This window comes from Panthera pardus, unplaced genomic scaffold (genome assembly GCF_024362965.1).
Source record: "Panthera pardus isolate Hobbes unplaced genomic scaffold, ASM2436296v1 HiC_scaffold_2, whole genome shotgun sequence".
Classification (NCBI taxonomy): Eukaryota; Metazoa; Chordata; class Mammalia; order Carnivora; family Felidae; genus Panthera; species Panthera pardus.
In genome coordinates, this window is record NW_026526765.1 from 143,674,568 (window position 1) to 143,697,205 (window position 22,638).

The 22,638-nt window shown below is 42.7% G+C and overlaps 1 protein-coding gene across 3 annotated transcripts in view; it reads left to right on the plus strand.

The window, feature by feature from the left end:
* Positions 1-22,638, plus strand: part of SEMA6A (semaphorin 6A) — a 132,128-nt gene that overhangs the window by 99,464 nt on the left and 10,026 nt on the right. Inside the window, exons 14-19 of one of the 3 annotated variants that reach the window (XM_019469593.2) lie at positions 247-387; positions 473-553; positions 3,172-3,230; positions 5,437-5,457; positions 5,595-5,645; positions 11,346-11,510. In XM_019469593.2, the coding sequence (XP_019325138.2) occupies positions 247-387; positions 473-553; positions 3,172-3,230; positions 5,437-5,457; positions 5,595-5,645; positions 11,346-11,510 (518 nt within the window). The remainder of the gene's footprint in view (positions 1-246; positions 388-472; positions 554-3,171; positions 3,231-5,436; positions 5,458-5,594; positions 5,646-11,345; positions 11,511-22,638) is intronic. The other 2 variants (XM_019469594.2, XM_019469595.2) reach the window with 2 other exon arrangements.

The following is a 22,638-nucleotide window of genomic DNA, read 5'->3' on the forward strand; positions in this document are numbered from 1 at the left end:
AGACTTCAGTTGTCTAAGCATTTAGGAGGCTTTTAGTATTGTTCGGGGGGGGAAAAAAGCATTATTTTTCTCTTTACCAATAAATGTGCGTTTATATAGAGACACACCACACAGGGCCAAGGAGGGGGGCATCTTTAGGATCTGTATCACCTTCAGTGAGATCAGATTAAGGGATCACCTTGTGGGCCGGGAGGCGGGGTGGCCGGAAAAAGAGAACTGACTCATGATCCTGCCTTATAAAATCAGGTGCAGCTACGATGGGGTAGAGGACAAGAGGATTATGGGCATGCAACTAGACAAAGCCAGCAGCTCTCTGTACGTTGCATTCTCCACCTGTGTGATAAAGCTTCCCCTGGGCCGCTGTGAACGACACGGGAAGTGTAAAAAGTATGTATTTTGCCTCCCCAACCATGAGAGGGCACGGTGCTTAGAGGGGAGTCCGGGGTAGCTCATGGTCATCTTTTTCCTGCAGAACCTGTATCGCCTCCAGAGACCCATACTGTGGGTGGGTAAAGGAAGGAGGTTCCTGTGCCCATCTGTCACCCAGCAGCAGGTAAGGAACCGGAAGTGTGGAAAAGCGTAAAGTGGCCCCCAGCCGCGGTGCGTTCTAGATGTACGATTGTGCTCTCACATGCCGCTGCCATTCAGCCTTCTGTGCACAGACCTCATCAGTGGGGCTGCTGGCGGTCCTCCTGCCTCTCCCCATTTCATGCAACACCCCGCCATCACATGTGGCAGATTTCCGATTGATTAATCACCCATCCTCAGACTGATTAAAAACACAGAGAAACGAAACACTGTGGGCTTCTAAGTATTCCCTGGAGAGCGGGACAAGAAGATGCACGCCTTGATCACTGCAGCATAAGAGCAGCAGAGAAAAGGAGCAGGAGGGTACCAATTAGATTAGTGCTGCGGTTTGCCCAGCCACAGCAAAAGTGACTCCTCTAATTGACCATGCAGGGCCGAGAAGAGCTCACGGAGCATTTGTTAAGCGACGCATTTGTACTGCAAGTATGGCATATGCATCCAATAAACCATTCTCTTGCACTGAGGAACAGTCGACCCTATTACTCGTTAAGGAGCCAATCAATTCTTGGCAGCTCTCCAATAGATCAGCTAGATCGGGCCAGCCTATCGCACCTGTGATTTGGGTGCTTAAAATTGTTACCCTGACTTTAAGGGCTTGAATGGCATTAGTTAAAAGGTTTCTTTTCGTTATTTTAGTGGATGTGAAATCCAGTGCACGTCTTTTGACAAGTTATGGCAACTCAAGGAAGGTGCCATACGGCAGGACAGTTCTGTCTTAGCCATTCTGTCACGTTCCCCAGGTCTTCATGGCACTCTGGACCTCTTCTCCTATCTCAGAATAGCTAGACAGACAGGAGGGCACATCTGATGACCGCCACAGGCAAAATTTGAGGGAAAGTATTTCCACAAACAGAGCCAATGATAACTGTGAAGTCTGACTTGGAAATCTGAGTAATGTGAAGGGTCGACTCACTATGTATCACTATATCAGCTCCACAAGTAGCAATATTGACATACTAGAGCTTTGTATCTTTTCATGGGGACCCTCGAAATGAAGGAGAAAAGATCTCAAAGCACAGGAGGGGAAGCTAACAAATGACCTATCTCCTTTCTACATTCAAGGTGTGACCAAAGGTAGTAAGACTGACTTTTAAAAATCATTTTTAAGTCGGGGCGCCTAGGTGGCTCAGTCGTTGGTCATCCGACTTCGGCTCAGGTCATGATTTCATGCTTCGTGGGTTTGAGCCCTGTGTCGGGTCCTATGCTGACAGCTTGGAGCCTGGAGCCTGCTTCAGACTCTGGGTCTCCCTCTTTCTCTGCCCCTCCCCTGCTCACGCTCTATCTTTCTCTTTCTCTCAAAAATAAATAAATATTAAAATATATATGTATTTTTTAACCTGGGTGGCTTGGTCAGTTAAGCCTCTGACTCTTGATTTCAGCTCAGATTATGATCTCACGGTTCATGAGATCGAGCCCCCAGGTCGGGCTCCAGGACGGGCATGTAGCCTACTTGGGATTCTCTCTCTACCTCTCTCTCTCTGCCTATCCCCTGCTCACGTGTGCACGCGCTCTCTCTCTCTCTCTCTCTCAAAACAAACTTTTAAAAATATCACTTTTAAGTCAATATGTGAATGCCAAAATTGTTCCTTTAAGGATTTACATATATATTTCATTGCTTAAAACATGGTGGAACTCTCCTTGAAGAGTGGTCTTCAGGGACTGATGAATACTGGCTTTCACTACCACTGAAAATCCTTATCCTTTGAATATGAATTTGATTTTTAACATAGGAAAAAAAACACTGGAAAACAAACATGGTGTATTATTAGATCAAGGTGTGACTTTCAAGATACTTTTCCTATATGGTCCATAAAATAAACTCTAAAGGCAGCTGCAAAACAGAGTTTCAATTACGTTGTGAGAGGCGGTACAGAGTTCTCCCCCAAAAGGACAGTTCTCCCATGGATGATTCCAGTGTGCTTGTTTTAAAAATCAAAATATATACATTACAATTGGTCTTGTTATAAAGCTCATTCAGCCCGACGGTGACCAAGGAGACTTGAAAGAAAAGTCAGCATGAGGGTAATACTCCAGAGTCACAGGGCCACAGAGTCTCAGGTGGTCTCAGCCAAATGTACCACAATGTCCCATCCCCTCAAGGGAGCTCCGTACCCACCAGCCAGTTGTTCCTTTGAACACTTTCTCATATAGGTTATTTCTGGGCAAGAAAATAAAGGTCTAGGAAGGCAGTGCTGGGGTCAAACAAAAAGTACAGAGGAAAAGACCTTTTCTTTTTTTTAATTTAGAGACTTCTGTATCACTTATAAAGAGTTATGTTGACATTTAAACTTTTTAAACGCTTAAGAAATGCTCAATCTGTAAAAGAAGGATATAAATAATCTGCAAACTAATTAACTCCCTGAATAATATCAGAATTAACTGCTCAAACCATGGAGAGTCACAGAAGACTCATTTCTGTAAACTTCGGAGACAAATTTTCAAGCTGTTATCTACTTCTTGTTTCTGCACCTGCTGCTCAAGTTATCAAACTGTGTTGGTTTCTTTAGTGAAACTTCAGACTCATTCTGGAGTAACGACTCATGATGTTGAATTTGCTTCTTTCTCTCTTTTTTTTTTTTTAAGACTGACTTTTGAACAGGACATAGAACGTGGCAACACAGATGGCCTGGGAGACTGTCACAGTAAGTAAAGCTTTTTATCCACGCACATCTTGGTGCAAAGACCCTTTTATCGGACGGCCTAGAAACGTCACCCCACATGTGGCCCTAGTGCGGCTCGCACTAAAATATGCATAAGTAACAGAAATCATCTTCTACACATCAAGGAAACAGCGTGTTATGAAGCCAGTGTTGTCGATGTCGTTGCTACAAATGCTGGCGCCTATTCCACGGTATTCACTCTAGAGGATAGTAATTATAGCAGAGCAGTAAGTTAGATCAACATTTCCATTAAAAAACTAGTTTCAAAAAACGTGTTTTTACCCCGCAATTTTTAACCAAATAATAAAAAGATTGATTGCTATACTCTAGCTTTTTAATTGAATGGGAGTGTTTTGTTCTTCTTGAACTTATCGACTAACAAAAGTAATTATTTTTCTAATGAGATTTATGTCTATTACCATTTGCAGTAAAGAAAATTTTCAGAAAGAACCCACTCAAGTAAAGGGTGACTCAAAATAACCTTTTTATAGGAATTAACCTTTTATGCTTAGCCCCAAGTTCATTTCCAAAATTATTAAATGGCAACATTTTAGTTGGAACTTAGTATAAAAGGTCCTGGTCAAATGTCTGCCCAATTGTCCTGCGATCTGATTAATATGGGTATTCTCCTGAAAATGTTTATTCATGCTAATTTAGAGAAGAATGCCATTCTCTTAGAAAATACTTAGTTTGCAGTGTTTTAAATCTTTGAGCCATAAGTACTGAAATTTCTGACTCCAAGGTACCATTCAACTTTCTACCGTATCTTTTTTTGGAGATCAAATATAACCAAAGAGGGCTATGGGCATCCTCATCTCCAAATTTTTTGCTGTATTTATTTTGTTTCCAAATATTCGATATTGGCAAAAGCTTCTTCTTATATCTTCAAACACAGAATTTATGAGTTCAGAAATCAACACGGGAGACAGTGGCATCACCAAAAGATCTGTGTTACTTGTGTGCAGTGAGACAGTTTGAGGTTTGATCAGTGGATCTCAATCACATTGGTGCCTCATGGCTCCATTTTCAGGGAAACAAGTTTCGGTTTGTGCATGTGTCTATGTGAGCGAACTTAAATTAGCTGACTTCAGTGAATAATTTGCTTCATATTTTTAGGATCTGGTGGTATGGGCATCTGTAGAAAATAGGAGTGTCAACGGGAACTGAATAACTAAACACGTGAGAAATGTGAAAATGGTTGTTAACTGTCTCCATCACGTGTCCACAACACCAGTAGGGCTCACACCGCATGTGTGTGTTCGGGCCAAGGAACCTACGGAAGCCTCTGTACCTAACACGGGGGAGATCCTCAGGCCCCAAGCCAGCGATTTACTCTTCAATCTCAGTGTTCAAGCCTCCGTGTTTTCGTGTGCTTCCTAACCTTGAACTCTATTACCGGTGCAACATTTAGGGTGCCGGCTTAGGGCAGGAGGTACACTTGACCTTCTGCTGCCTTTCCTAGTGGCTTCTCTGATCTTTGTGCTCCTGCTGGAGTATGACCTGCTTCTATGAGACACATCTATTCACACAGAGGCACGCAGAGGGTTCAGATAACATGTGCACGGTGACTCTTGAACAGGATTGTAAAGGGAAATGGGGGAATCATGAAGAGTTGGTGTCAGAGGCTGGATAGCAAGCAAGCTAAATGAGCCAGTGATAAGACCCAGACACATGCACATGTGTGCGTTGCCTATACGTGTATATGAGTATTTTTATTTTTGTTTTTAATTTCCCAATGAAAACCTATGATGAATTCAGAACATTGTGATACTGGACAGTTCCTTACAGCATGGTCGAGAGGATGAAATGAGAGAGAATATAAAGAAAACTGTTTTGCAAGTGTGGTCTGACTGTCACTTATTTCGCCCACATACACACCCCACTGTACAGAGTAAGGCACATAGAATGGCAGTTCCCATTGTTTCTACAAACTCTTGCTTTTTCTTTGAGTCTTGAAAACAAAGGCAGTGACTCTGAGGAAACTCACTCGGAAAAGAGATAGGAGGGTATGAAATCGGACCCAGTACGAAGCGTCTTGTATTACAAGCAGAAATTAAAAAGCACTTACTTAGTAGTGGGGATCATATGTTAGCATAATTCTGTATTAGCTCATTCCTACTTACAATGTAAGTCACACTAAGCACAGTGTTACACATTAAGTAACCTTCTCCTCCCTTTTGTCTTCCAGATTCCTTCGTGGCCCTGAATGGTAAGGAAGATATTACTCATGATTTAATATCGATGGAAATCTATGTGGGAAATCCTCTTCCACTAATCCTCTTGAGTATTTTCAAACCTTAGGTTTCTTTTTTAATTAATTTTTTATCCTCATTATTTTTTTTATAGACATTTCAACTCCTCTTCCAGATCATGAAATGTCTTACAACACAGTATATGGTCAGTTTATAGATTTTTTTTTTTTTTTTTGTAATTTTAAGCCACTCATCCTGTGGTAGTTTATAGTTTTCATCCCTAAACATCACGGACCAGATTCTTTGTTACTTCAGGGCCCCAATTCACTAAAATTATTTCTTAATTTCACAGTGCTTCAAAAATCACTCTATGAGAGACAACTGACGTATGAGACTGGTTCCTACATTTTTAATCCACATAACGTGAAATTTGCCAACCTTAGGGAATTCGGTGAATATGTTTAATGAGTTCTTGATGGAGAAGTAATTGCTTTTGGACACAAATTCATCCAAGATAAAAGAACAGTGCTTGTAACTAATAGGCTGTAGCTCTTGACTGGTAAGAATACCATTCCCTAAAATGCTGACTTTCAGGGCAGTAACCTCTGCAGGGGAAAAAAAATCTAGACATCATGCAGACACCAGCCCTTACTAGGCAAACCTTTCCAATATCACATGGAAATTAGCCATCAAAATTTAAGTTCACAAAGAGTATGACTATTTAGACATATTTTCAGTGACAGTTCTTCAGAATGTATACAGGGAGGAGTGGTGTGGGGGGAATGATGTGCAAACAGGATTCCTCCCGTTGTTTCCACTCTGAAATACACACTGTATTAAACAAAGCCATGAAGTCCATAAATAAAACATTCTGAGTTCTTTAGAAGAAAACTTTAGAAGTGCACCACTGCCATTCTCAGAGTTCTCCCTAATGTTTGCGAGGATAAACCATTCGTGTGTTTTTTAATGTTTATTTATTTTGAGAAAAAAAGACTGAGTGTGAGTGGAGGGGAGAGAGGCAGAGAGAGGGAGAGAGAATCCCCAGCAGGTTCTGTTGTGTCAGCGCAGAGCCCTATGTGGGGCTCAATCTAATGAACCTCAAGATCATGACCTGAGCTGAAAGCAAAAGTTGGAGGCCTAACCGACTAGCCACCCAGGCACCCCCGTGTGCTTTTGAAATATAATATGAAAAACACGTGTGATGGTAGATTTAATAAGCTTTGCATTATAATGGGGACCTAAGAGTTTCACAGATGCACATTTTATAGTTTTTGTGTTAAAAATCTGTAACAATTACAGTTCTAGGATGGTGTTTGTAGAGGTAATAAAGGAAGGGGGAAACAGGGAAAGAAAAGAGAGCAAGGCAGGTTTAGAATCTGAAGAAATAGTTCAAAATAGTTCAAAATAAACAAACATGTTTAATAGCGCTATGTCCACTCTTCCTCCCTGTGTCCAACTGGCGTAAATAAAAAGCCTCTTTGAAAGTACTAAAGACCATGTGGTCCTAAATGAGCTAGCTGCACAGTTATGGAAAACAATGCCTGGTTTCTCCTTCCTGTTCTCCTGGTGGAGGGAGGCAGTGGGGAGCAGACGAGTCCACAGAATTCATCCACCTTTAGCCTTCTCTCATCTGTGACTCAAGCCAGTATACTGAAGACCAGCGACGAAGAAAAATTTCTCAGGAGGCAGATGTCGTCTAGCTTAGCTCGCCCGTCAACAAGAGAACCCACTTAGCATCTACTCTCCTCCAATATCATACTCTGCAATCACTTCCTGTAATTGAATAATCTTTATCAGATATTGAGAAATCCAGGTCTTAAGTCTAATTGAACCAGCAACCTCCCTAGCATTCATCAACTGGACAAAGACCAATTTTAACTCCCAGGTAATTTCTCATATAAGAAAGAATAATCAAATCATGGGATGCTTTTTGTGAACAAAAATCACTCTCCAATCTATGCTTCTCTCTTATTTCCTTTACAAAAGGAAAGGAACTTACTAATTCCTCCATATTAACATAATGCCTGTTCGTCCTCAGCTCTTGATCAGTGATTTCTGTGATGAAAAAGAAGAGCTGGACTTTTCCTTAATGATCCTGTCCATTTTAGGCTAATTCGTCCAGTGTTAAGTGGTTAGATGATTGACCGCCAAAATGAGAACTCAACCAGACAGTACTTACGAAAGAAAACACAGAGACTTTCTTTTCACAAACTATTGTAAGAAATGCTTACTTTGCCGTTAGAAAACCTAGAATAGATTTAATTCACTCAGCAAATATGTGTTGAGTGCCTTCTGTGGTGCCAGGCACTGGACTAGACACTGTATTTCTCCCATCAAAGGAGGGACCAATGGGGCGCCTGGGTGGCTCAGTCAGTTAAGCGTCCAACTTTGGCTCAGGTCACGATCTCGTAGTTCGCGAATTCGAGCCCCGTGTCGGGCTCTGTGCTGACAGCTCAGAGCCTGGAGCCTGCTTCAGATTCTGTGTCTCCCTCTCTCTCTCTCTCTGCCCCTTGCCCGCTCACACTGTCACTGTCTCTCTCACTCCCTCTCTCTCAAAAATAAACATTAAAAAAATTGTTTTTTATAAAGGAAGGACCAAATTACTATTTTTATCTGCATAGATATAGACTAGGAAGCCAACCACAAAGTCCAAAATACACCCACTGTTTCCAGCTGTGTCCTTTGCATGTCCCCATAAAATGTTCAGGGGCTGAGTGCAGGTTCATAAAGAGAGCCACAAAGCTCGAACTGCCTAACCCAGAAAAAGGAATCATTACAATAAACCATGCAAACTCTCCGCTTGGCAAAAGTTCTGTGCAACACCAGTTACATATGTGAGAACCCCCTTTTTAGTGAATTGGACCCTGACTATTTTCCTTCTTTCTCCCTTTCTTGTATTGATTTAATGTCTCTTGTTTTGTGTCTAATTGGCTACAGTCATTGTTAATAAGTTATAGTAGTTTGAAGGGTCTCTAACCTCTGGAATCACAAAGACTTGTAGATATAGAGAAACAATATGATGCATATTAAAGTTAACTTCTAAAATATATCTATTTCATTATATATTATAAGAATAATATATCAGGGGCACCTGGCTGGCACAGTCAGCTGAGCGTGCAACTCTGGATCCTCAGGGTCGTGAGTTCGAGCCCAACACCGGGTGGAGAGCTTACTTCAAAAAAAAAAAAAAAAAAAAAAGAAGAAGATGTCATAAGGTCCACTGATTAAAATATGACCTTTCACAGTGGATTAACAGGACAAAATTATAGGTTCCAAACCTACTGACTTGTAATACCGTATTTACAAATGACTGCCTATTTTTGTAGCATGATTTTGGTTGCAGAGTCTTGTAATGAATGCACAAAAAATTATATAGCCTGTAGCGTCAGATGTTAAAAAGGAAGATAAGTGATTTCCTTTTAACGTGTTTAAGTTTAGAGAAGTAGCAATACTAATACACCTCTTTGATTTCAAACTAAGGACTGCTGTTTAATGATGCTTTTACAAGGCAGTCCTAAAACTTTTGAGAATTTCTTTGACTCTGATTCACCAGTGGCACGTGTTACCTGTCCTCACGCATAAGTTCCAAAGAATACAAACCTCATGCTGCTCGACTTTTTTTTTTTTAATTTTGAGTACATCGGATGCATGGTTTCTCTAGATTTACATATAGAAAATGGGGATGTGGTGGGTATTAGACTAACGCTTCAGCCATAGGAAGGAGCTGATTTCTCACATTTGTGTAAAGCATTTTCCTACCTAACTACCATCTGGTCCACATTAATTTCCTCTCATAGCCATAGCTTTCCATTACCAATGAGTTTTCCATGTATTTGCAGCATATGGTCCAGGAAATCTTTCGACGGAGAATGTGTCCCTTAGGCATATATTTCCCCTAGATTACCGTATTAAGAAATGTTCTCCCTAAACCATACTTAGGGCATTACCATAAAATTGCCCCTTGAACACAGTTAAATTGAAAGTACTCAAAATGCATATCAATTCAGGTAAAAGAAATTCTTGCTACTTGGAGAAAAGGGTTTGTTTGGTTTTTTTTTTTCCTTCCCGCCTTTCTAACTCCCTACAAAGCAATGTCTCATTGTTTGCTTATGCTGGGTGCTGAATGCTCTCTTAGGCTGGCCATATATTTTGTTACAGCAGTGCAGAATTCAATAGTAGAAAACGGAGGCTACATTTTAGACCTCAGTATAAGCGAAAAAGAAATAAAAGAAATTCTGTATTTCCAAGTCCAGATTAATTTCCCTACCTCTCTGTTCTCTTATCAGCACTGAGATGAGAAGCAAAACCCAGAAATGTAAAGAAATAAAAATTAAAAAAATAAAAAAATAAAGTCTAGGTGCAGACATTCCTGAGTTTGAAATGAACATGTTCTTAACAGTTGGATATAAACCAGACTTTGTGCAACAAAGCTGATATCTGAGGCTGTGCAGAAGCCAAACAAACTCTACATAGAAAGCGGTTTCTTAAATGTTACTCAAGTTCTGTGGTGGCATTTAAGGGTGGTGCTTCCAGAGAAATCAATATAGCTTAGGTGAGCCACCTAGCTTCCCTGCTTCTTCCCCGCCATCTTTCGAACAAAATGTTGCCTGTCGCGTGCAGTATTAAAGTCTCCTGGGAATCCAACTTCCCATGCTAACTGTAAAACAGAAGAATGCAGAGTATTGCTCATTCTAATCTTTCTTTCTGGTCACCAGTATTTTATTGAACACATACGTGGTGATCGCAGCCCAAGGCTGGAACCACTTGTGAATCCACCCTACCTTCTACCAGAGGCACCGGTTACAAATTCGCAGTAGTTGCCTTGATATCTTTTTAAACATTGTTCGAGAGGCTGCTATAGGTAAGACAGTTTCATAGACTCTACTCGGAAATCACAGAGAGGTAAAGTTTTCTTTCTCCGAGAGAGAACAGGTAGTGGGGCTTCTTGAAATCATCGTGACAGTTTATACCAGAGCACCTGGTGCCACTTGTACTTAGCCTTGTGGCATGATGGGAGGAAAGCAGAGGAATGTGTTCACAGGAAAAATCCAGAGTGTCGGCCCTAACTCCCAACCTGGCCATTCTTTTTCTGATGTTTTCCTGTGGTAGGCTACTCTGGATCCCAAAAAGGTCTCCCTTTCTAATCTGAATCACGTCAGTCAGTGTGGCCTCAAGAACAACCTTTACGAGGTAGGAGTCATGAGACCGTGAAACTGGCTTTGCTGGAATGACACACAAAAGGCACAGCCAGAGCAACAAGGGGCGGCTGACGCTGCCATCCCAGGGAACCGGTGGTGGAGGCAGGCGGGCACTTCTCTTTAGAAAGGCAGGCGGGCACTTCTCTCAGAAATAGGAAGTTTATGAGGCCGAGTCGAAGCTGAAAACCAGACACACCCTCCGTGAGAAAGGCTCAGGACAGCGGCGCTGTTTGTAACACTACCATGCACCTGCCCCGCCAGTCACACATGGTGACCCCCCAGAGCAGACCCGTCCCGCCTTGACCAGTGCTGAGGGAAGACCCAAGCCGGACACTAGGACTTCTTGAGCGTGTTCTGTGTGTCAGACACTGCTGGGTGCTTTCACCACCATGTCGCTTCTATCCTCCCAACGCGGAGAGGGAAGCAACATGCCCATTTCGCGCACAAGGAAAACGAAGGCCCGGAGAGATTGAGGGAGTCTCCCAGGCTCACCCAGAGAGCAGCCCAGATAGGATCTGGCCCTTCATCGTCTAACGGCCAGGGCAGGGAGTCTCCTGCTGAACCCCAACCCCTCAAGCCTGTTCTTTCTCGGGCCGTCTCCTTTCAGGCTTACTGCCGGCTCGGGTGTCCCGCTCTTGGCCTCTGTGCCGAGGGAATGTGGGGGTCTCCGCTGATGCTCTCCCTAACTGTATTTATGATGAAAACAGGGCACTCCAGTTCCCTCTTGCCCAGCACCACCACGTCGGATGCAGCGGCTCAAGAGGGGTATGAGTCTAGGGCGGGAAAGCTGGACTGGAAGGACCTGCTGCACTCACCCGACAGCACAGACTCTTTGGGGGCGGTGTCTTCCCGTAATCACCAAGACCAGAAGGGTAAGGCCTTGGAAATGCCTCTTCCTCGGGGGGGAAGAGGGAGGGAAAAGTGAGGAGGGCTGTGTAACTGCTTCCAGCTGAGCCACAGCAGCATCTCAGGCACCCCCAGCACACGATGCTCCCAAGCTTCCTCAAAAAACACCTCTCTGCACCAGGCTTGATCCTAAATTATACCCCCAGCGAGGAGAAACCACACAAAACAAATAACACATCCTTCTGAGCTTCCTCCATCCCAAAGGGGAGCAGCTTGGCCCAGTGCAGATCCTCCCCCCACCCCGGCTCCTCTGAGCTCAGGCCTCAACGCTGGGTCCTCTTCTCCCATTCCCTAACTGGATGGAATGCAGGGCCGGCCCCGGCGTGTGCGTGTCATCATAGTAAAGGCCCGTTTTAATGGGTGAGTGGAGAAATAGCAGGGCAGAGCCTTTTCTGGCTGGTGGCATCTCTCACTCGCACGTGGTGCTGAATTTGAATAGAGCCGCGGTCCTGCAATGTACTGTAATTGCCCTTTGAGGACAACAGCTAAGACAAAAATATGTTATTTAATCAAGCAGAATTGCTATGCATTTAAAACGGAAAGGAAGCTGCACTCAATGAAAGGGACTCTACTGTGAACTGTCCTAAATTCTCCCCTGCTTTCTTTGCTCAACTAGAGACAGGAAATGTCCTCTTCTTTTCTCGCCAGTGGCTGCTTCTGGTAACACATCCTACTTTAGCTGCAGCTGCAACCAAAGAGGCCTTTACTTGTCCAAAAAACAGTCTTGTAAATCAGAGACTGAAAAGCCCAGTTATGTTGCGAGCTGTTTCCCCTCATTCAGAATTGTTCACTTCTATATGTTTTCAAGGGTTTCATCCAAGCAAGGGTTTGAGTCTCGAGGACGGACCAGCCATGGTGACCCTTTGGAAGACCGTCTGTCATGTCCTCCCTCAGGGTTTTCTCTATACGTATTTCCATCTTGACTTTTAGATGATGTTTTCCAGGCAGACTCACATGCTCAATTTTCACCCTCTTTTTTGCAACTCACGTCGTGAGAGTGCCATACGCTCTGCTGCTCTACGTGCTAAAAAGTGAAGATTGTAGCCCTTTTAACTTGTGCTCAAGCACGTTCCCATAATCACTTTGATTATTCTTCTATAACTTTTCATATTCCCTGCCCCAAAGCTTAAAAACAGCAGCTTTTGTCTCAGCAGCCTCTTGAAGTTGGAGGCATCCCTCCCTTTACCATTCCCTAGAAAGCGCCAGGCTCCTCAGTGGTGGCACAGAACTATCACATCAGGCCACGAGCCCTAGCATGTGCCATTATTTGTTATGTGTGGCTCCAGATCGCAGATGTGGGAGTCTTGGCCGAGTTCTCAAGAAGAGACGGCTCTGTAAAATTGCTTCGTGTTTGCCCACTGCCAACTTTCTGAAAAACCAAACGGCCTTTCCAATAAAGCATTAAATATGTCAGCCAAATATCTAGCTGTTGGTTACAATCATTTCCTCTTCACTTCACTGAGACGGGTGGCATGAATCTTCTCCAATCGTTAACTCCCCCAAGGGATGGAGGTTATCAAAGAGTCCAATTAACACTTTGACAGATCATTTTAAAATTCGGCATTGTTCATTCTCTTGGGTCTTATTATGAATATTGACAAAGCTGGAAGCAGTCTACAAATTGTCAGACAATGGTGGCAGAGGTGATTGCATGGGTGTTTAACATGATCACTGTTCTTGTGCTATTAACTCCTTGCCTTGCCCTGTCAAATTCGAGTTTGGTTTTTGACAGTTGATTATGTATTTGATGGGGCAATGACAACGGGTTGTTATGCAGAAAAAAAAATTTTTTTAATGTAGCTTAATGTTCCTTTTACCATGATTTTTATGATTTTAATTTCCATTTTGCTCTGAATTGTTTTTCTGTTTTAATGTTCACGATTTATTTCAAACTTCTGTTCTGTTTTGCCAAGCACTGTGTGGTTGGACTTGGTGATGGCGTTCCTCTGTTGGAAAAGTCTAGTTTCTTTTCTGACTCATTATGACGTCCCTTAACTTGGCCCAATCTGTGATCTCCTCGCTTCTTCTCATTCCCTGATGTGGGTGCCTTAATGATGTCACATCCGTGTGTGCAGCATCTCCTGGGATGCGAGGGTTTCCTGGGTTTTGCGAGGGCCTCTGGCAGGTGCTCTTTTCACTGGGTCAATTGTCTCATGGGAATGTGACATTTGTGTGCTCCAGCTTTAGGAGCTAAATATACTCTGGAATTGTTTCTAAAATATCACACATTTCCCCGCTAAGCAGAAAATGTGTCCCGCTCACCAGCTAGCTAAGGAGTCAAGTGTCCCATGCCTTTTTTATTCTGGCTGAATAAAGCCAGTGAGCAAAGGAGCCCACAGCTCTGCTCTGCAGACATGGTGAACACAACTGGGCTGGTCCCACTCTGCCCCACCTCATCCTCCAAAAGATGCTGCATTTCCAGAGTATGTTTGCTTGCTGTTTTCTTTCTTTTCCTCGCTGTGTCTTTTGTCCTGATTTAATCCTGTGCGTCCCTCACATTCTGTCAAAGCACCAATCCTCACCTTGCAATCTAACCCCCTTCTGCTACCATTGTTCTCAGCCTCCCCCTTTCAAAATAATAGACCCAAGCCCTCTCTCTGCCCTTCTGTGGAATGTTCCAAGGCTCTTTCCTTCTATACTGTAAGTAGCATTCTGAGGCTGTATGTACACATACAGGCATACTAACAAAGCGTGAGAAGAGGCCTGTGAGGCTCGGAGAAGCATTATCACAGAAAATGAAGTAATTTTCTCTCTCAGTAACTGGCCTTGCCCTTCATTACCCTACTGGCCTTGTCTAATGTCTCTTGTCCTTACTGCTTTTCTTTAAAATTGCCTGATATCTTTCAAGCCCTAGATTCATTAGTAAAAACACAGCCAACTGCACTGTTTTATCTCTGGGTCCCTAGATGTCTGGAGCCGCTAGAGCCAGCCCTTTAATCACCAAGTTGATAAATTGGATGCAGCCCTGGCTACTTCTTTCTTGGTTTTGCCACATTTAAAAATATATATTATTTATTCATCTTATAACCATTGAGGTGGTAATGAGTAGTTACAAAGGGGCTCTAATTACATATGAATAAGAAAGAAAATCCACTTTATTTTTAGATCTGGCTTGTCTCCCCCCACCTCCCTTTCCACAGCAAAAGAAATAAGAGCTTTCTTTTTTAGGTTAGGCAATACTGAAAATTAATAGCCACTCTTGTGCCTCTTGTTTCTGACCAATAGTAATAATACTATAAAACCTTATTTCCAAGAAGACTGGAAGATACGTGAGGGAATTAGCCATGTACCGATCTGCCAAGAAAGCTGTGTAGCGTCAATATAATATGTAAATGCTGACCACTGGTGTTAGGTCCCAAGAATAAATCAGAACAGAAGGAAATCCCCTACTTCAGACTTGCGAGAGTTCTTGCGAGCTGTCAGAAAACAGATAAAATGGTCAATCTATACAGAGATGTTCCCATTTGAGTGGAAATGCCAGCACTGTCGTATGCTTATATATTTCGGGATACCTTTAAAGTGAGATGTCACCAATTACATTTAGTCAAGAGGATACACTCACTGCAGACAAGAAAAAGAGGTAGAAATAGAATTTAAATTCGAGATCAAATGAATAATTTAAACTAAAACATACAGTAGATGCTGAGTATGTTTTAATCAATGTACAAGCTATCTGTGTGAGCAATTTTACTTGGGGAAATAATATTACAGTAAGATACATAAAGTATGATGAGGAGTATATTGCCCACCCTTCCTAACAATCCTGAATAGAATTTTTTTTTCTTTTTAAAAAATTTTTTTTAACATTTATTTATTTTTGAGAGACAGAGAGAGAGAGAGCATGAGCGGGGGGGGGGGGGGGGGGGGTGAGACACAGAATCCAAAGCAGGCTCCTGGCTCTGAGCTGTTTGTTAGCACAGAGCCTGACACGAGGCTCTAACTCACAAACTGCAAGACGGTGACCTGAGCTGAAGTCGGACGCCTAACCGACTGAGCCACCCAGGCGCCCCCCTGAATAGAATTTGCTAAAATCACAGAGTTTATCAACAATTCCTCCAACGCAGGGTCACCTAGAGCAGTAGGGCCCCCCCCAAGTAGGACGATGATTTAGGTGCCTCTGGTGATCCTGGCATTTGAGAGTACTAAATCCTGTGGAAGAAGGTCACATCACACCCTTTTTGTTTCTCTTTCAGTCTTCTGGGTTAGGTTGAGGAAGAAGTCTGTTTGAGGCTCTATCATTAACAACTCCCTTAACGTGCTACTCTCCTGCTTTGACAAGAAAAAAACAGGCTTTCGGCTAGGGGCTTCGCCAGGCAGCTGTAGCTAGCTGGAATTAACACTGTTTTGCTTTTAATTACTTTTTTATGGTTACTTCCTATCTATGAAAAGTGACGTGCTTTTGTGATAATGATACAAAGTTTCTATCTGAAATCTACTTTAAAGGTAATTTAAATAAAATACTAAGTAAACACGAATGCAGGAAGTGTAGGGATATAAAAATACTAAGCAAAGAGTATGGTCGGTGAGTCTCACTGGAATCACTGAAATTGTGGTACTGTAGTTGCCTGACTAAGCTCTGGGTAACTCTGGCCCGGGGCAATTATAGGAGCCTGGTGAGGATTAAACTCTCTTCTGCCTTTGGAAGGACCAGATGTAGAACCACCACGCTGCCGATGGCTGGGCTCTGAGCGCTGCAGTGATACGATCCGGTGCTCTTCCAACTACTGAGCTCTCTGAGTGGGGATGAGAAGTTTGGTCAAGTAGCTGTTTAGAGCAAAATGGATTTAGACTAAAAGGAAATCACTTACTCTAGCTTTGTTAAGAGTCTGGTGAGACTTTAGACCAGCAGTGAGCGCCCGAGTGATGCTTGCAGTGAGTTATTCCCCAAGTTGTGGCCTAGGGAGAGCTGAGCTTCGGCATTTCTGCTGCCAGTCTCCTTTTCTGAATTGGAAAGGACCCGTGCGTGATACAGTGTGTTCCCCTGACCTGGCAATAACCTACACTTGACCCTTTTTTCCCTGTGCTCTCATTCAAACCCTACCTATTCTGACTCTCAACCCCTCAGAAGTAGGCCTTCCTCATTAACAAGTTGAGAAATCCAGTTTGGGGTGAGTATTGTAGATACCAGAGCCTGGCCTTGAGTGTGCTTGCGTTTTAACAACCTCCAATGCTTCAAACCTAATGGATTGGGGATTTTCAAGGGCCCCAGTTCTCTCAATGGGGTAAGTTATTTCTTGGCTCCTATCAAGTCTTATGTAGGTGATCTTACATACAGGAAAAAGTATCACTGATGACAACAGTAAAGGAAGAAAAACAAGCTTCTCTTCTTTGCCTGACTCCTCAACTTGGGCCAGATTTTCTCTGCCATTTCCTCAGTAACATTACCATAACAAAAATGTTTTCTGAGGCGTCTCAAGCAAAATTTATTACTGGCTCCATAGCACAGTGTTGGACGCCAGTAAGGAGTGAGAGGCTACACAAGAGATAGACACGGTTCCCATCCAAGAACCAGTGGACTGCCAGACAAAGCGTGCGCGCGCGCGCACACACACACACACACACACACACACACCAAAGTGCATCCAGAAAGCCTCTCCGACCACCACTGCCTGTGTGAGCAAGGCAAAAGTGTGCACGGCAGGCTTTAGAAGAAAGTATCAGACAACTGAAGACAGCTTGGCTGATGTCAAGGAACTTAGCCCTTGATAAAGGTTTCTCAGCCCCTTTTCTTTAGCCCTTCCCTTCAACCTGCCACTTGACGGGAAGGGTGCAGGGGATGGGGGGGCAGGGAGTGAGTATGTTTGGTACAGGATTCATATTCTAAGGTTTGAGGAAATGCTGCCCAAGTCAGGCTTTTTTGAACAGCTTGAGCTTTATTTCAAAAAGACCTAGCCTGTGGTAATTTGCATAGCTTTTATTAGTAAAACCTATAGTACCACAGTCAGTTTTAAATGTGACGGGAGGGCAGTCTCTGAGAATTCAGAGAAAAGGGCTCAGTCTGATGGCGAAGCCTACGAGAGAGCAGGCAGGGGCAAGAGGGTCCAGCTCCCACCCCACACTCCATGACTGACTGCACCGGGTGGGAATGGGCATGCTCACAGCCCAGGGACATGACGCGGACAGGGAACTGCCCACCGTCGTTCCAATAACCATTCCGAATTCAAGTTCACTTACGTCTGTTTTTGAATGTTACAGGAAAGCTAGCCTTCAAAGTTCATAACACGTTTCTGAGTTGCTATTGCTGCTGATGATGAAAAAACAAGATACAATTCTTGAAATTCAGTCTATTAATATTTCAATTTGTAAATGGCACTATACCCACCCCATAAAGGTTTAGTATCATTTTTATTACTCTCTGTTAAACTATTGTAATCTCCAAGGTGGAGATGGGTCTAAAGAATGTTTGTGGGACATTATTTAGCGGTGACTGAGTAGGGTTACTAGATAAAATACAGAATTCCTAGTTCAATTTCAGATAAGCCAATGATTTTTACTGTAATTATGTCCCATGGATTGCATGAGACATTCTTATACTAAAACGTTATTGTTTAGCTGAAGTTGAAATTTAACCAGATATTCTGTATACTACCTGGCTATCCTATTCAAAGAGACCGCTGATAATTTGACTTCAGTGAATATATATCTAATCTCTAGATTACAACTATCCTCTAACTCTTAGAAAACCTAGAATAACCTTTATAAGAGAAATTAAAATTTTCATTCTGTGAAAATATTATTACATATAATTTCATAGAATTATCACCAGAAGTTACATACATGTTTGAAAGGTGATAGATTTAAAATTAAAAGATTATCACTGGAAAACAGGCTTTCAAATGCCACTTTTAACTGAGAAAGGCTCAGAAAACAAACTGTTCCTAAACAGGGGCATAGTTAAAACTATTATTTTATTATTATTATTTATATGCTTTTCTGTATTTAAAAAAATTTTTTTAAGTTTATTTATTTTTGATACAGTACAAGTGGGGGATGGGCAGAGAGAGAGGGAGACACAGAATCCAAAGCAGGTTCCAGGCTCCGAGCTGTCAGCACAGAGCCCCATGCGGGGCTCAAACTCATGAACTGTGAGATCATGACCTGAACCGAAGTCAGATGCTTAACCAACTAAGCCACCCAAGAGCCCCAAAACTATTGATTCTTTCTAATTCTATTGAACCTCAGGTTTTTATCAACTATAACAGTTGATGTTAACCATATGTATTTTTTTTTAATTATATGGCTGCTTTTGTTTTCCATTTCCATGGCGTTAGAGGAAATTAACTGGAATTCAGAAAGCACCAGAAAATATGTTTAATAATGGTGACAACAGCTCCAGTCTCAAAGAAAGGCAAACCAAAAACCTTAATTTCTTTCTTCATACGTTCAACAGACATTCAGCTAATGGTGCTATCTATAAAATGAGTGTTACATTGGATACTGATCTGAATTCGACATATGTCCTCAACTCAAGGAGATTATAGTTTTTCAGGGGGGCACATGCAGGTGACCTCCTGGCTAGCCAATGGGGCAAAAGTGAAGTCTGAGAGTAAGAGAGGTAAAGGAAAGAGGGGCCAGTAGAGCTCTGAGAGTGGATTAAGAGAGACATAACTCAGATCCAAGTTCGGGGCTAGAGAAAGGCCTGGCAAAGTATTAAAGGATAAAAGGGAGAAGAAGGACATTTCAAGTTCAGTAAGTGACATGACCAGAACATGAAGTTAGGCAAGTAGAGAGTGTAATGAATGATAAAGAGACAAATGATGTGCTGTGACCAAAGTGAGAGAGTCTACAGAGTCCAGAATGGGACTTGACATTGAAATGGTGGTCTGGAGCCTTAAAAGTCATGCTAAGGGGGTTGGGCTCTAGCTACAGGCAATGTTGGGAGAGGAAGATGGATGAGTGGGGAAAAGGGATGAAAGGAGGGTGGGAGGGAGGGAAAGGTAGAGATCAAGAGGACGACAAACAAATAATAAAGGGATCACTCAACAGTATTAGGTTATTAGTTACACATACACAGTAAGCTTGGGAATTGGAATTTTGCATTCGTTTTGGATCTAACATGTCTATTTCTACACATCGTTGGCATTTACCTCGTAGATGTTCCTTGCCAAGCAAAGAGCTCTATCCTAGGTAAAGCCCCCAGCAAGCTGAACTCCAAATCTGGGCTTCTCTGCCTCTTTCATGAAAAACTTGGTTGCACATGGCACAGAGTTTTCACCCAGATCAGACTTTGAAACTGTGGGGGGGCGGGGGGGGGGAGGGGAACCTGAGAAAGAATGACAATATAATTCAGGAGCCACCATTTATTTTCACTATATTTAATACTTCTCCATCACTTACCAGAAAAGGAATTAATTTGTAGTCTCTGGCTTTCCTTTGAATAACTGAGGAAAGCAGTATAGTAAGAGGGTCAGGCACTGGGCTTCCCCGCAGGTGATGTGGAAGTTTCCATGTAGCATGTGCTGGGGAGGAGGGCAAGGACTGGGAAGCCCGTGTGGAAGGCTCGAATTGTACTTGCAGCAGTGTAGGCAGGGACGGAGATTTGATCTAATTAATTCTGTATCCTCCTGACAACTTGCTGAATTTATCTAAGGTCTTGATGAGATTATTGTGGAAAGGGTAGAAGAAGAAAAAAAAAGTTAAATGTCAGCCATGTAGAAAGGTGTTTCATCTCCCTGCCTGCCTGAATCTGCACGCCAATATTTGAATTCTCCTTTTCTAGAGATCCCAACTAAAACTTTTTTTTTTTTTAACCTAACATCCATTGTCTCAAAAAAATGAAGGGCTTAAATTATGATTCTGGAGACTTGAATTTTTTCTTCTAAAATCAGCAACTTAAACTTAAAAAACCAATTCACGTTCTAGAGGTGCTTCTTACCTTTAATCTGTAGCCACTTTTCAAGCCACATCACCCTTGACACGAAATCATTTTACCCCCACCCTTTCCCCTCAATCTTTTTCCATTCTCTCCTATCTTTTGCACAAAAACACGCACAATGGCAAAGTTTTCTGACAGCTTAATGGAACTTTCAAGGACTACAGGGACTAAGTTAGGCATGATCTTATTAACTGAACATCTGGAGTCATTAAAAATTTGCTCTTTAACTGGTTCAACTGCATGGTGTTCATCTAAAATTTGTTTTGTCCTAACAATAAAATGGTAAAGAGTCCATCTGTATTTTGGATCACGTGTAATATTGGAAACATAATATTAGCTTTATCTCAAAACTTACTGATAGCTCATGTCCCAGAGTTTAAAAGTAAACAGACCTACCCACCCCCCCCCCAAAAAAAATGCTTGTTCCAAGTTTCACTTTGCAAACATCACTGCTCCATAGACAAAGTGGTCCAGTAAGGGCAAAAGAGTGGAAAGTGGGAAATTTCCTGAAGACAGCTTCTCTTTCTTGACATTGGACATGAGAACGGCCCCAAAAGCTGCAAGCATTGCTCAGAATGCATAACTCATGTCCTTACCATAAAGAGAAAGACGCCGGAAAAGCTGTATTTGCGCACCGGGCCCAGGGAGACACAGGCAGTGCGAGGGACAGGTCAAGAGGCCTGCAAAGCGTTTGGGCTGCGTTGCCGGCCTGCACGGAGCCACACAAGCTGCAGCACACGTAAGTCTCCCAGCACCTTGAATGACAGAAAGGCCCTCCAGTACACTAGTGAAAATTAGGTGGGCTATCCTCAAACATACCGAGTGCACAGCAGACGGGATCTTAATCGGTGTCAGAAAGCTAATTACGGGCAGTGCGGAGGTTTGTCATCTTTAATTAATGTTTCTTAAGCTCTTGTAAGCCTACGGCCTGGGAACCGTCTTTGTGAACAGATTCATTTTTAATGGGATAATAGGAATTCCCCACTCCACTTATTTGTTAAACTTCATAATTTTTAAAGGATGCATTCTTTTTAAATATGTTTCTGCAATTACATTTCTTCACCGAAGGCAGAAGCAGTCATGAACTGTATAGAAATAATGGAAGTTTGGTATAGTCACCATTGACAGTGCTTTATTAGGAGGGAAAATAGTGTCAAGAAATTTATAGGGCAGCAATCTGCATTATGCCTAACCTTTTGGACATATTAAAGCTTATCGTTTCCAGTCCTGCAGGCTCTTGTTATTCATAAATAATAGATAACACTGGACACAATCATCTGACATTTGTTAAGGCAATAAATATACCCTAAGTGCTGATGGGTCTTACACTGCATGATTTAAAAAGCACACAGCAGAAATTTAATGTAACTTAAAATGTCTTATATAATTCTATGGATTTGCAGATTCAGTTCAACTCAGCAGATCTGTAGGCACGAAGCTCTGCTGAGTACACTGTTGTGTTAGGCATTTTTAATATTATAAAGCAGGACCTTGGTTTGGGGAATGAGCTCCAGTCCCTCCTTCAATCCAGAAATATAAGAGAATTTTCCTGACCTGAGCTGCTTATTCTCGCCTGATCATGCAAAAGTAGGAGGAAAGACGCCCTGAACCACCACTATCTAAGGTTGCTTGGTGGCGATGCATTGTTTGAGCGGAGTCGGTGCAAGGTGACCTGACCCAAGACTGCAGGCCTCCAACGGAGGTGAGCTCCCCAGAGGACCTGCCTCCTCTGGCCCTGCGACTCAGTTCTGACTGGGCCTACCCAATCTAGGACATATCTGGGCTCTGTAGTACCAACCACTACCTGATGGCCCCTGTGACAGAGACGGGGAGCCTCAGAAATTCCCCTCTGTGTCTTCATGCTGGGGCAGATAAAGAGACCACAGGCATTTTTCCAACAGCTCTCGGCTCTAGCAAATTGGGCTGGTTCTCTTACAGCAGCGCTGCTGTGTTTTCGGCCATATGTCAAGCTTCTGTCAGGTACCAAGGGAAAGTGTGAGGGATTTGTTTGTCTAACAAAATCACATCAACTTCGTATTCTTTGTCAGAATACGGTAACCGCAGTAAAGAACGGTCGTACCCGAGACCCACGAAAGCCTCATACTTTGACCACGGAGCACCGCATTTATTTATTTATTTTAGAAATCATGTTGAAAGTCTGGCAATGCATTGCCTCAGTAGTCCATGAGGCTGGACTTTAAAACTAAACGTTCATTTTC